The 12804-nt window shown below is 42.5% G+C and overlaps 1 protein-coding gene across 1 annotated transcript; it reads left to right on the plus strand.

The window, feature by feature from the left end:
• Positions 1-1877: 1877 nt before the first annotated feature.
• nat16 (N-acetyltransferase 16) lies at positions 1878-12586 on the plus strand (the record flags this gene model as incomplete). Its single annotated transcript, XM_083788838.1, has 6 exons — positions 1878-2093; positions 2404-2628; positions 4703-4869; positions 11004-11189; positions 11887-11981; positions 12456-12586. 6 exons carry the CDS (start codon positions 1878-1880, stop codon positions 12584-12586), a joined length of 1020 nt encoding a protein of 339 aa, XP_083644964.1.
• Positions 12587-12804: the final 218 nt, after the last annotated feature.

Consider the following 12804-nt stretch of genomic DNA (forward strand, 5'->3'; position numbering starts at 1 on the left):
GGTGCTGTCAGGCTGCATTAGGAGCCTATAGGTGTCAGGCTGCATTAGGAGCCTATAGGTGTCAGGCTGCATTAGGAGCCTATAGGTGTCAGGCTGCATTTAGGAGCATATAGGTGCTGTCAGGCTGCATTAGGAGCCTATAGGTGCTGTCAGGCTGCATTAGGAGCCTATAGGTGTCAGGCTGCATTAGGAGCCTATAGGTGTCAGGCTGCATTAGGAGCCTATAGGTGTCAGGCTGCATTTAGGAGCATATAGGTGCTGTCAGGCTGCATTAGGAGCCTATAGGTGCTGTCAGGCTGCATTAGGAGCCTATAGGTGCTGTCAGGCTGCATTAGGAGCCTATAGGTGTCAGGCTGCATTAGGAGCCTATAGGTGTCAGGCTGCATTATGAGCCTATAGGTGCTGTCAGGCTGCATTAGGAGCCTATAGGTGCTGTCAGGCTGCATTAGGAGCCTATAGGTGTCAGGCTGCATTAGGAGCCTATAGGTGTCAGGCTGCATTAGGAGCCTATAGGTGCTGTCAGGCTGCATTAGGAGCCTATAGGTGTCAGGCTGCATTAGGAGCCTATAGGTGTCAGGCTGCATTAGGAGCCTATAGGTGTCAGGCTGCATTAGGAGCCTATAGGTGTCAGGCTGCATTAGGAGCCTATAGGTGCTGTCAGGCTGCATTAGGAGCCTATAGGTGCTGTCAGGCTGCATTAGGAGCCTATAGGTGCTGTCAGGCTGCATTAGGAGCCTATAGGTGCTGTCAGGCTGCATTAGGAGCCTATAGGTACTGTCAGGCTGCATTAGGAGCCTATAGGTGCTGTCAGGCTGCATTAGGAGCCTATAGGTGCTGTCAGGCTGCATTAGGAGCCTATACGTGTCCGGACTGATATGGTGCCTTCACACGGGTAAAATCACGTGTGGAGCAGCTACATCAGTCGTCATGTCTCTGGCTTAAGAATTTCATACCAGAAGGCTTTCTTACCTTTATTTGTAGTTCTTACACCCCCAACAAAGAGGTCCAGGTGTTATTTTGTGCAAAAGTGCATTATTGACTATTTCCCCTACCATAAGCCCGCAATGAATTTAATTGAATTGAATGGGGCATTGGGTTGCATTGGGCATTGCTAATTGCCTAATTTGCTGATTTCCATCAATTGTTTTTGTATATATTATCCTCTCTTCATGTAATGTAAATAATAGTATCCCAAATTAAGGGCACACTTTACTATATTTATTTCGATGGAAATTAGCGAATTAGCACAAAAACCCAACCCCCATTGAGGGCTTATATTAGGGGAAATTCACTCGCTAAGAGTATTCAGAAGTGTTCATATTTTAGATGCGCGGTCATGGGGAAGAGCTATTGAGCCCCTAAACACAGTTGCTTTATTTATCCAGCGCGATTTCAAATGGAATACTCTTAAAAAGGCCTATAAAGGCCTCATCTACCACCTTCCTTTTTTCAATGCATTGAGGCTGAAGGGGAAGCAATCGAACATGGAGCTGCCACTCGAGGGGAGCTTTGATTAGCGGTAAGCCAACTTTATAGTTTTAGCATTAAAAAGGAAAAGTCTTCCTCTCTTAAATGAGTCAACCGACTGTGGTGCTCTCAGATGGGCGGGGAGGACGTTCCAACAGTTCGGGGTCGACCAAGCAGAAAGCCCGGTCATCCATGGTGCCCACGTTGGTCTTGATGGGTTTGTTGTGGCGGTTAGTGGCTTCCATTAACAATGAATGGTATCTTTGCATCTGTCCGTGTGAACGCAACATTAGGCCGGCCCCGGGCCAGAGTAAACCTAATATAATGTGGATTATTTTGACGCCTCTAAAAAAAACCTAAACTGTTACGCCACCTAAAACCTTCTGTGTTTCCGAAACAGCTCCGCCAACATGAAGATCGAGAACAGCTTGCCGCTCACCCAGCTGCCCGAGGCTCCGCCCCACATGGGCCTCCAGTTCACCGTGGCGACGGAGGAGGACTTTGACGACATCATGGCGATGAGTCAGCACATCTACGGCGGCCTGGACTACATCCCCACCCGCTACACCAGCTGGCTGCAGGAGCACAACCGCACGGTCATACTGGCCCGCAAGCACGGCAAAGTGGTGAGTTACTAACTAGGGCTATAGTTTATTTCCAGGGGTGCCATATGGATGGAAGGTTTATTTCCAGGGGTGCCATATGGATGGAAGGTTTATTTCCAGGGGTGCCATATGGATGGAAGGTTTATTTCCAGGGGTGCCATATGGATGGAAGGTTTATTTCCAGGGGTGCCATATGGATGGAAGGTTTATTTCCAGGGGTGCCATATGGATGGAAGGTTTATTTCCAGGGGTGCCATATGGATGGAAGGTTTATTTCCAGGGGTGCCATATGGATGGAAGGTTTATTTCCCCCCCCCCATGTGGTCCGCAGATCGCTCTGGAGTCGGTGTGCGTGATCGACGACGGCGAGACGGTGCTGGTGGAGGGTCTGCGCGTGGCCCCCCAGGAGCGGGGGAAGGGCGTGGCGGGGGTCCTGCTGCGCTTCTGCTCGCAGCTGGTCAAGTCCAAGTACCCCGAGGTCAAGGTCACCCGGCTGACCCGCGACGACCAGCTCGGACCCAAGGACTTCCAGAAGTACCGGCTCATCACCAAACAGGTACCGTCAGGACAGCCAAACGGTGTTCATATTTGTGACCCACCTTGACAAACACTAAGTCATTGGACTTTTTTTTTGTTATCTTTTTTTTTTAATGTCATATGAATCATAGCTTCAAATTGACATTGGTTGTTCCACCAGTTGCACCAGTTTTGACTGCAAATTCGCATAATTTTGCAGGGAACGGTGTCTTATTGTAAGCATTGCTAGCAGTTGCTAACTCTAACATTACACCTAGCTACATATCCGGTACATCCGACGTGGTACTTCAGAGTAAGGGTATACATAATATACAAGCAATATAGATCACATCTCAACAGAAATAATACATGCTTTACAATATGGGATAGGACTGGGCTCAGTTAATAACATCACTGTCTTGCCACCAGTCCGATCATTCATCCAATGCTATGTAATTCCTATATGATCTGTACACCTTCCAAGCTTCCAAAACACTCCCGAGGCGATCGACAACAACGGGAGGTATGATTAATTCTAACGCGACTATAGCGACGGGACCGTGATGGGCCGTCTAACACATAATCTTTGCTTAGAATTGGACGGAATGATTTAGATAAAGAGTTATTCAAGTTTTAAGATTTTCGGTCTTATCGGCTAAAATGGGGGGGAACATTTTCGATGACGTCCCACCGGGAAATAACATTGAATGTTGCGCAACAGACGCTCCCAGCCTGTGGAGCGATTGGTTTTGATATGAATAAATCTCCGTCCTTTTATCAATCTCCGTCCTGAATTCTGTGTGGCAGGTCATCTGTGCCAAAATTCCATATCACCAACTGAACTATCATGCATTGAAAACTGCAATTTCCCACCTATAGCTAACATGTTTAAGCATTTATTTCATATTTGCATGGGGATTTATTTCAAACTTGCTCTATAGGCCCATGTGAAGAGTTTGCATGCCTGTGTCATTAACTCATTTTGGATTAAAAAGCAGGTTACAAATGATGGTCCACAGCATACATACTGAACTCTGCTTCTTCATGTTTAGTTCTGATTCTAGGGACAGCAAGCAGACCTTTCCCAGAGACCTCCGGGGAGATCTCAATGGTTCATGACATGATGATACCATGATACCATGATACGATGATACGTGATACCACAAGATCAGAGATGTATTTTGTCCCAATAATATTCAAAACTTTATGGACCAACAGTATTGAAATCAATGATTTGACATGGAGGGAGCCAACGTAAAGATCTATGAACTGGAGTGATATGATACGACACCATATCTCTGCTGTCGGGAAGAAACCACCTAACTCCAAAATGTTCATTTTTCAGGAAATTAATTTTTTTTTTTTTTTTCAGGAAATAAAGAAAACCATATATTTTGAAAACAAAGCAATACAGCCTCATCGGTGAGGCATGTTGTGACTTTATATTATTAATTACTTTCATGAGAGGGGGAGATGTGGTGGAGGCAGCTGCTTTAGCAGACAGTTTGAGCATCCAATGGAGTTAAGAGGTTTTGTCCCAAGTGCTTTTTACTACTTGTCATTGGGTGTTCAATAGCACTGATTATTGGAGGGGGAAAAAAATCTAAAACCTCAAAAATGAAGTTAGTTGGTTTCCTCCCGACAGCAACGGAATTCTGATATATGATGTTCATGATTCTGAATCAACTGCGTGCATAATTCTGGCCTTTCCTCTTTGAATTGCTGTATTGAAATGTAGATGAGGAGCCGTTAATTTAAACATTTTCCCTTCCCAGAAATGTAGCAGTCAGAAGTATATGTGCAATTGCATGTCTGTGTGCATGTCTGTCAATTGTCTGTCATGTACTGTCCACCATTGTCTATGTAAAGTGTCTTGAGGCAATTTGTTGTGATTTGGCTCCATTTGAATTGAATTGAACTAAACTAAACTAAACTAAACTCAACTCAACTCAACTAAACTAGACTAGACTAGACTAGACTAGACTAGACTAAACTAAACTAAACTAAACTCATCTCAACTCAACTGAACTGGATTGATAACTGAATTGAACTGAACTGGACTGAACTGAACTGAACTTATAACTGAACTGAATATCCCTGACCTTCCTCCGCAGGGCATCCTGCTGGTTCGCTTCAGAGCTGAACAGCTGAAGAGTCGTCTGGCAGAGCTGAGTGCAGATGGAGACGCGCTGACCTCTCTGTCCGCACCTCCATCCTCCAGCCTCCAGGTGGCCCCGGTGAGGCTCGACGACACGGCCATTCAGCGCCTCTATCTCGCCAGGTCAGTGTCATTCATCCATTTAAAAAAAAAAGGGGGAAAAAAGAAAAAAGAAGAAATGACTCAAGTCATTATATATCAGCTTGCATTCCATTATCCATTTGCAGACCGCAGCCATGTTTCCATCAGAGTTTGGAAGCACTCGTTTTCTGTAAAGCGACGTCCTGCTGTATTTTGCATTATGTGCCAATTCAAAACAGGTGGTAGACAGGGCAGGTGAGTGATATCTAACGAGCACTTCCAAACTCCAGCACTTAGAAAAAGAATCACCTCCAAGGACACAAAGTTGCTCATAACATGTCTACAGTGGATTTTTATGAAACAAACACAAACACAGAAAGAGAATAATTCAAGCTCTCCGTACAGCTGTAATGTTGGTGAGTTTGACGTTGTGTAATACAATCAGATAGGACTCTTCTGTTTGGATGAATGGGCTGCCAATGGAAGTTGCACCTAGGTAGCACCTTGCCATTAACTTATATGGCAAGATGGCCGCGGTCTGGAGAATTCTCTTGCATATTGTACCTTAGTGGGGATTTCTATAGTCGCATTTGCAGTCTCTAGTCATGGTGCGGTGGGGGAGAGGAGAGTGGGCTTACTGTCCCATTGGCTGTATATTGGCTTTAGAGTTATCAAACTCTGCCCGAACCCGACCTGGCCCGACCGGTACCGAGCCGGGCCCAACAGTTATGCTAATTAGTCGGGCCGGGCCGAGCCTCGGGCTCAGTGATTTTCCGTGATTTTTTCTTTCTTTTTTTTCTCCTTTCAAAAAAGAAGAATGTTATTATAACAAATGTTATTTGTGTAATGTGTATACTGTATACATGTATGTATTTATCCCATTTTGAGCGGGAACCCCTTTTGGTGTTTTAAGCATTATGTTGTTTTAGCTGTTGAAAAATAGCAGATCTACAAGCTCATAGTGTGGCACAGAGTGCCGCACTACGAGCTTGTGGGTTTTTCAGAAAACTGTCAGGATTTAGAAGACATTTGTAGAATAAAGCTCAGGTCTAAATGGGTTAATATGAAGAGGGCTGCGCAGCGCACTGGCAATGGCATTTCAGCAGCACGCACTGCGCACAGCAGAGAAAAGACTTGTTACCGCTGGCTGGCCTCTGGTTTGCACACCAAATGAGCTTCTAACCAGTTAACTTGCCATAATATGCTTAAATGTTCCATCGGATTATCACACGATAGCTGAAGCGTCAGGTTTTCGTCATGCACGTTGCACTGAGCTATCTCGTTAACCCAGCTGGCTGCGATGAATAACCTAATCATTAATCAACGTCACCAGTCACCAAACGATCCATGAGTGATATAACTCTGTAAGCTACAAGCAAGTGTATGATGACCACGCAATGTGTCCATTGCAGGATACAGGCTATTTGATTTAGAAAATGCTTAGTATTATAGTGCCGTCCGTCGGCGCGCCTCGTTATATGTGCCCAAAATAACAGATCTGTAAGCTGTCGAGACACACATGAGCGGTGCGTGGATGGTTTGTAAACTTTGTAGGCTATGTTTGTTCTTTTGTACTTGGACACCGAACGGGGACAATACTTGGACATAACTGCTTCACTTCAGAGGAAACTAAAGGGAGCTGCTGCAGCTGATATTCATGTTTAGGCTACTCACCACCACTGGAAATGGAATCCATTAGAATGATGGAAATGGAACATTAACAGCCTGACGTGAGTTACATAAATCCTTTATTTCGGCGATAAGTCCGTTGAACTCCGTTCTTACTCTCACACAGAGACAGACACGGGCTTATCGGGCTTCGGGCCTAACATTATGGTAATCTTTAGGGTCGGGCTGAGCCTCGGGCCGACCCAGTTAGGGTAGAGTAGGGCTGGACTTTAATATTTGGGCCCGTTGAGAACTCTAATTGGCTTAGAGGCCAGCCAATCATGACAATCCGCCACTAGACCACGTGACTAGACTAGAAAGTCTGATCATTGATCAGCTCTGAAAGCTGATAAAAAAGTATTGTATTTACATTTTCAGTTTAGATTTAGATTAGCTTCAAATGTTATTATTTTATTTAACCCAGTTTAGCCTAAATGTATAGGAGGAATGGAGGATACGTCGGCTCACAAAACCTCACAACGCGGCATATTGTGAGCTTGGCTATTTCAAACATTTTGACAATCTTTTGACAAAAACTACTAGCACAGCTAAATATATTGGCAGATAAAATCACAATACCGGACAGGTCGATCTTAAAAAAGTAAACCACTGGAGAAAATGCGTGTACTCTGAATGCCTTGAACCTGAATAGACTCCTCCTCTCTCTCTCTGAGGCCTCATTCACATGTATCAAACACAATCAGCCACAACAATGCTTTTCCAATGGGAGTCAAATGGTTTGACATTTTTGGTCAAACCAAAAATGTTTGGTCAAACCATGTGACCATTTGTGTGGTGGCCCAAAAAGAAAAAAAAAAAAAACGACCAAACATTTGCTTGATCAGTGTTTGATATGTGTGAATGAGGCCTGAGGGAGATTTGACTGGGCCGCTCACACTCGCAGTGTGTTGCTTGTTAACAACAACGTCATTGTCTCATTGATTGACTATTGACTATTTGATCAATTCAACATTTGTATGACCCCCCCCCCCCCCCCCCCCCATTGGACTCAAAGGAAAATTAGCTGACATTCCCTTGGACTGAGATTAGAATGGCATACGCTCCTATCTTCCTCCAGTGGTACACTTTTTTGAGTGGTGCAACTAATTACTCCAAGGAACAGCAATGTCCCTATGTCCTAACCTATGTGACTATGTCCGTTTAGAGTACCAGTAGGGGCAAAAGTTGCGCTGTTGTGCCAGAAACAGAGAGAGAGAGATAGTGTTGCACTGTTGTCTGCTAATGAGAGAGAGAGAGAGAGGGGAGTTGCACCACTCAGTTCATTTTTTTTTAAACCGACCTGTCCCTATAAAGGGAAAGCTATATAGTGGGGTTCCGTCTCCATGTTAAATTTAGTTGTCATTTACAACTCATGTAAAAGTTTCACTTTCAGTACTAATTTGAAGGTGAGGGTCTATAGAACCATTTTGGTTCGAGTGGCAATCACCAAAATAAAATAATTGGCCTATAGGGGGCGTAGTCAGGTGCCAACCCCCATCAGCCCTACCAAGATATGTAAACTGTTGTAACTTTTGATTACATTATCCAATCTGAACATATGAGATATGTATGGGTTCACAAGCAGGAGTAGCATTTGGTACTTAAACCTTATTACACATATAATATTTATTTCCACCCAGTATTGGTGTATATGCACAAAAATAGCAGGAAAAACGAGCTAAAAACTAGTAATGGGGTCCCTAGACTGACCGTCATTTACAACTCAACAAAAGCTTAACTTTCACTTCTAATTTGTAGAGAATGACCTATAGAACAATTTTAGTTCGAGTGGCAAGTCTACAAATTAAAGAAATATATATTTTTGCCAAATTTCCAAAATGGCCAAAATCGGAATTATGTTTATTTGAAAAATGTCTTAATTTTCTTATATTGCTGTTTTTTCTTTGTTTTTCTTGCTATATCAAGTTAATCCTGTGTGAGGAATCAACTGGATTTCAAATATTAATGTTTTGAATAATCTGATATAGAAACAAAATAAAGATGGCTGCCAATGTACATTGAATTACTACATTACGCCTAACTTCTATCCTGTTGAACCTAGAATGGTGATGTTGGTGCCTATACCTATGTTATCATGAATGACTAATTGTATAAAAACAAAATACATATAATAGGACAATATATAATATTTCACACACATGAGACAATGCAGTACATATGTGGGGAACTAAATAGATATTGGAATATAATACACCACTCCTGTGTTATATTTGTTTATTTTATTTAATTAGTTATATGTACTGCCACTATAGGGGGCAGAGTAGCAGGTGTGTCTTAATTGTTCAGACTTGGTAGCTTTTTAGTTATAAAACTAAGCATACTGCAGAAGAGCATGAGCTGCACTGATTGCTCTCTTGTGGTATTGATATTTTGAAGGTAAGCAAAAAAGTAACACGTCATGAAGGATCCTAAAGTGTTTTTTATGAATATGGATCGTCATGGAGTGCCACGATACGGTCTTCTCCCAGCGCAACTGCCTTGTCGTTTATCTCTTGGGTGAGTTCTACCTTCTGGAATGAATGGTCTGCTGCATATGTTTCTTCACCACAAAAGAGATATTTATTACGATTAACAGGTGCACCAGTCCGGCATGATCTTCTTGCCAATGCCACAGTACCTCCAGAATGCCTTTTTTTGCACTGTCAAGTGCTGTTGCCCTGTAAAGATGCGGACAAGTTGTATGCCAGGATGCACGATTTAGCTTCATGGATTCTGCATCTGGAAGTTCAACGTCTGGGTGGGGAGAAGCGTCAATTGCTCTGAACTGACTTGCAAGGCCTATGATGTCTGTGTAGGCTCCTTCTCTACGACTGGCAACTGGATTTGCAAGAGGGCAAACAAGTCTTTCCTCAGTTTGCTTTTGGCACAAAATGCACAACTGCCATTTCGTTGTCCCAGCCATAACAGACAAATACTTTATCCAGGTTTAGTTTTCTGTTAGGGTCATATCATGACAAAATATATAAAAAATATTATATTATTATATTACTATATTATTATATAACTTTTTTATTTAACAGTTTGCCTCAACATATTAATACAAGAAAACAGTCAGCAGTGCATATAGCTACATTCACATTTACCATAATAATGAAAATAATGAAAACACAATTTCTTCCTCAGCATAATTGCTATACTGTAGCTAGCCTTTAGTTTTAGTCTGTGCTATACCTACAGGCTACTTTGGTTAATGCTAGCTCATACTATTGGGATGTAGTACTTTGGCCACTTATCCCACATGACTATCCATATTCATAAAAAAACACTTTAGGATCCTTCAAGACGTGTTTAACTTTTTTGCTTACCTTCAAAATATCAATACCACAAGAGAGCAATCAGTGCAGCTCATGCTCTTCTGCAGTATGCTTAGTCTTATAACTAACAAGCTACCAAGTCTGAACAATTAAGACACACCTGCTACTCTGCCCCCTATAGTGGCAGTACATAGTATAACTAATAAAATAAAATAAACAAATATAACACAGGAGTGGTGTATTATATTCCAATATCTAACTTTAGTTCCCCACATATGTACTGCATTGTCTCATTTGTGTGAAATATTATATATTGTCCTATTATATGTATTTTGTTTTTATACAATTAGTCATTCATGATAACATAGGTAAAGGCACCAACATCACCATTCTAGGTTCAACAGGATAGAAGTTAGGCGTAATGTAGTAATTCAATGTACATTGGCAGCCATCTTTATTTTGTTTCTATATCAGATTATTCAAAACATTAATGTTTGAAATCCAGTTCATTCCTCACACAGGAGTAACTTGATATAGCAAGAAAAACAAAGAAAAAACATCAATATAAGAAAATTAAGACATTTTTCAAATAAACATAATTCCGATTTTGGCCATTTTGGAAGTTTGGCAAAATATTTATATTTTTTAATTTGTAGACTTGCCACTCGAACTAAAATTGCTCTATAGGTCATTATCTACAAATTAGAAGTGAAAGTTAAACTTTTGTTGAGTTGTAAATGACGGTCTGTCTATGGACCCCACTACTAGTTTTTAGCTCGTTTTTCCTACTATTTTTGTGGATTTACACCAATACTGGGTGGAAACAAATATTATATGTGTAATAAGGTTTAAGTACCAAATGCTACTGCTGATTGTGAATCCATACATATCTCATATGTTCAGATTGGATAATGTAATCAAAAGTTACAACAGTTTACATATTTTGGTAGGGCTGATGGGGGTTGGCACCTGACTACGCCCCCTATAGGCCAATTATTTTATTTTGGTGATTGCCACTCGAACCAAAATGGTTCTATAGACCCTCACCTTCAAATTAGTACTGAAAGTGAAACTTTTACATGAGTTGTAAATGACAACTAAATTTAACATGGAGACGGAACCCCACTAATATAATATGAGAAATGTGGACCAGATGTTTTAATTAACCTCGTACTGACCTTTTGGATGTTTTAATTAACCTCTGCATATACTGACCTTATGGCCTCCATGCAGCGACCTGATGCTGTCGCTGCTGCCCAACGGCACCATCGTCCAGGACTGGCAGCCGTTCAAGCCTCTGTCGTCCAACATGGACATCCTGCTGAAGAAGGACATCGACTGGCTGGTGGACGACCCGGCCCGGCCTAGCGTGGCCAGCCTGTGCACCTGGCCGTTCAGGGTCCCTATTGGAGACCACTGGTAACTATACTACCTATCACTCTGTGCACCTGGCTGTTCAGGGTCCCTATTGGAGACCACTGGTAACTATAGTTATCTATCACTGTGTGCACCTGGCCGTTCAGGGTCCCTATTGGAGACCACTGGTAACTATAGTTATCTATCACTCTGTGTACCTGGCTGTTCAGGGTCCCTATTGGAGACCACTGGTAACTACAGTATCTCTCTGTGCACCTGGCCATTCAGGGTCCCTATTGGAGACCACTGGTAACTATACTACATATATCACTCTGTGTACCTGGCTGTTCAGGGTGTAAAGGAAATTTCCAAACTTCCCACGTTAGTAGTCTGGAATAAGGCATTCTAATGACAAACGGCAAGCTTTAGTCCCATGTAAGTCTCCATCCGTAAAAGTTTTTACTTTGTAATTAGATGGCTTGCTAAATAAAAAATCAGTTTTTTTTATCTGCACATCTTCGCTGTTGGGCAGAAACATTTCAACATTTTTATGTGTGTTCATCATTTAATTCTATACTTCATACATGACGTATGAACAAGAGTGTCAAGCTAAAGTGGGGGGAAATAGCTGATCTCCAATCTCACAATTATGTCGCGTGGCGATGGATTGTGAGCTTGCCGATCCGCTATTTTCACAATAGTTCCCGACATTTCTTCGTTCTTCTCAGGTATTAGGTCTCAATTTCTGCCATTTCTTCAGGTACTACCTCAACATCGACATGTTCGGTAAGGACCTGGCTCTGGTTCGCCGGCAGTTCCTGTGTCACCTGCGTCGCCACACTGCCACTCTGAAAGGTACGACCGCGTTTCATAGTTACATATTGTTGCTGTCGGGAGGAAACCACAAAACTCCATTTTTGAAGTTGAAAAAAATATTGAACCAAAAGATCATTAAAAAGCGCTTGGGACAAAACCTCTTAACTCCATTGGACGCTCAAACTGTCTGCTAAAGCAGCTAACTCCACCGCCTCTCCCCCTCTCATGCAAGTAATTGACAATATATAAAGTCACAACACCAAGTTTGATGAGGCAGTATTGCTTTGTTTTCAAAATACAATATATAAATATATTTTTCATTTTCTGAAAAACATTTTGGAGTTAGGTGGTTTTTTCCGGAAGGCAGAGATATAAAAGTTCACAAGTGTAAGCTATCGTATCGTATATGTGTCCGTCCGTCCGTCAGTCAGTCCTCCCCCTCCCCCCCACACACACATTGTTTGCATATATATCCAGCATTAAACATGAATCTGTTGCCCCGCCTCCTGAAAGGTCACGTGATGTGCCAGATGTTCCTGGACCCGCCCCTGTGGAAGCCCATGGAGGAGTTTTGCAGCCGAGCGCTGGGGGTGGAGCTTGTGAAGGAGTACACAGAGCAGTGTGTGGTGGAGTCCGACCTGTGACACACCAGCGCCAACTAACGCCACCGCCATCGCTACTACACATCTATAGTCTCGCGTTGCCAGACTGTTGCCTCTCGCAATTTTACAAATGCTTCCGTCATACTGTTTGGAGCAACGGGAGCTCTGATCATGATCAAGTGATAAAGCAGAAGTGGAGACTTCCTCCCCACTTCCATTTCGCCTTTACAGTCGCGCAAATTTATCAGAATATAAATAGA

The sequence above is a fragment of the Protomyctophum parallelum genome (assembly GCF_964188405.1).
Source record: "Protomyctophum parallelum genome assembly, chromosome: 18".
Classification (NCBI taxonomy): Eukaryota; Metazoa; Chordata; class Actinopteri; order Myctophiformes; family Myctophidae; genus Protomyctophum; species Protomyctophum parallelum.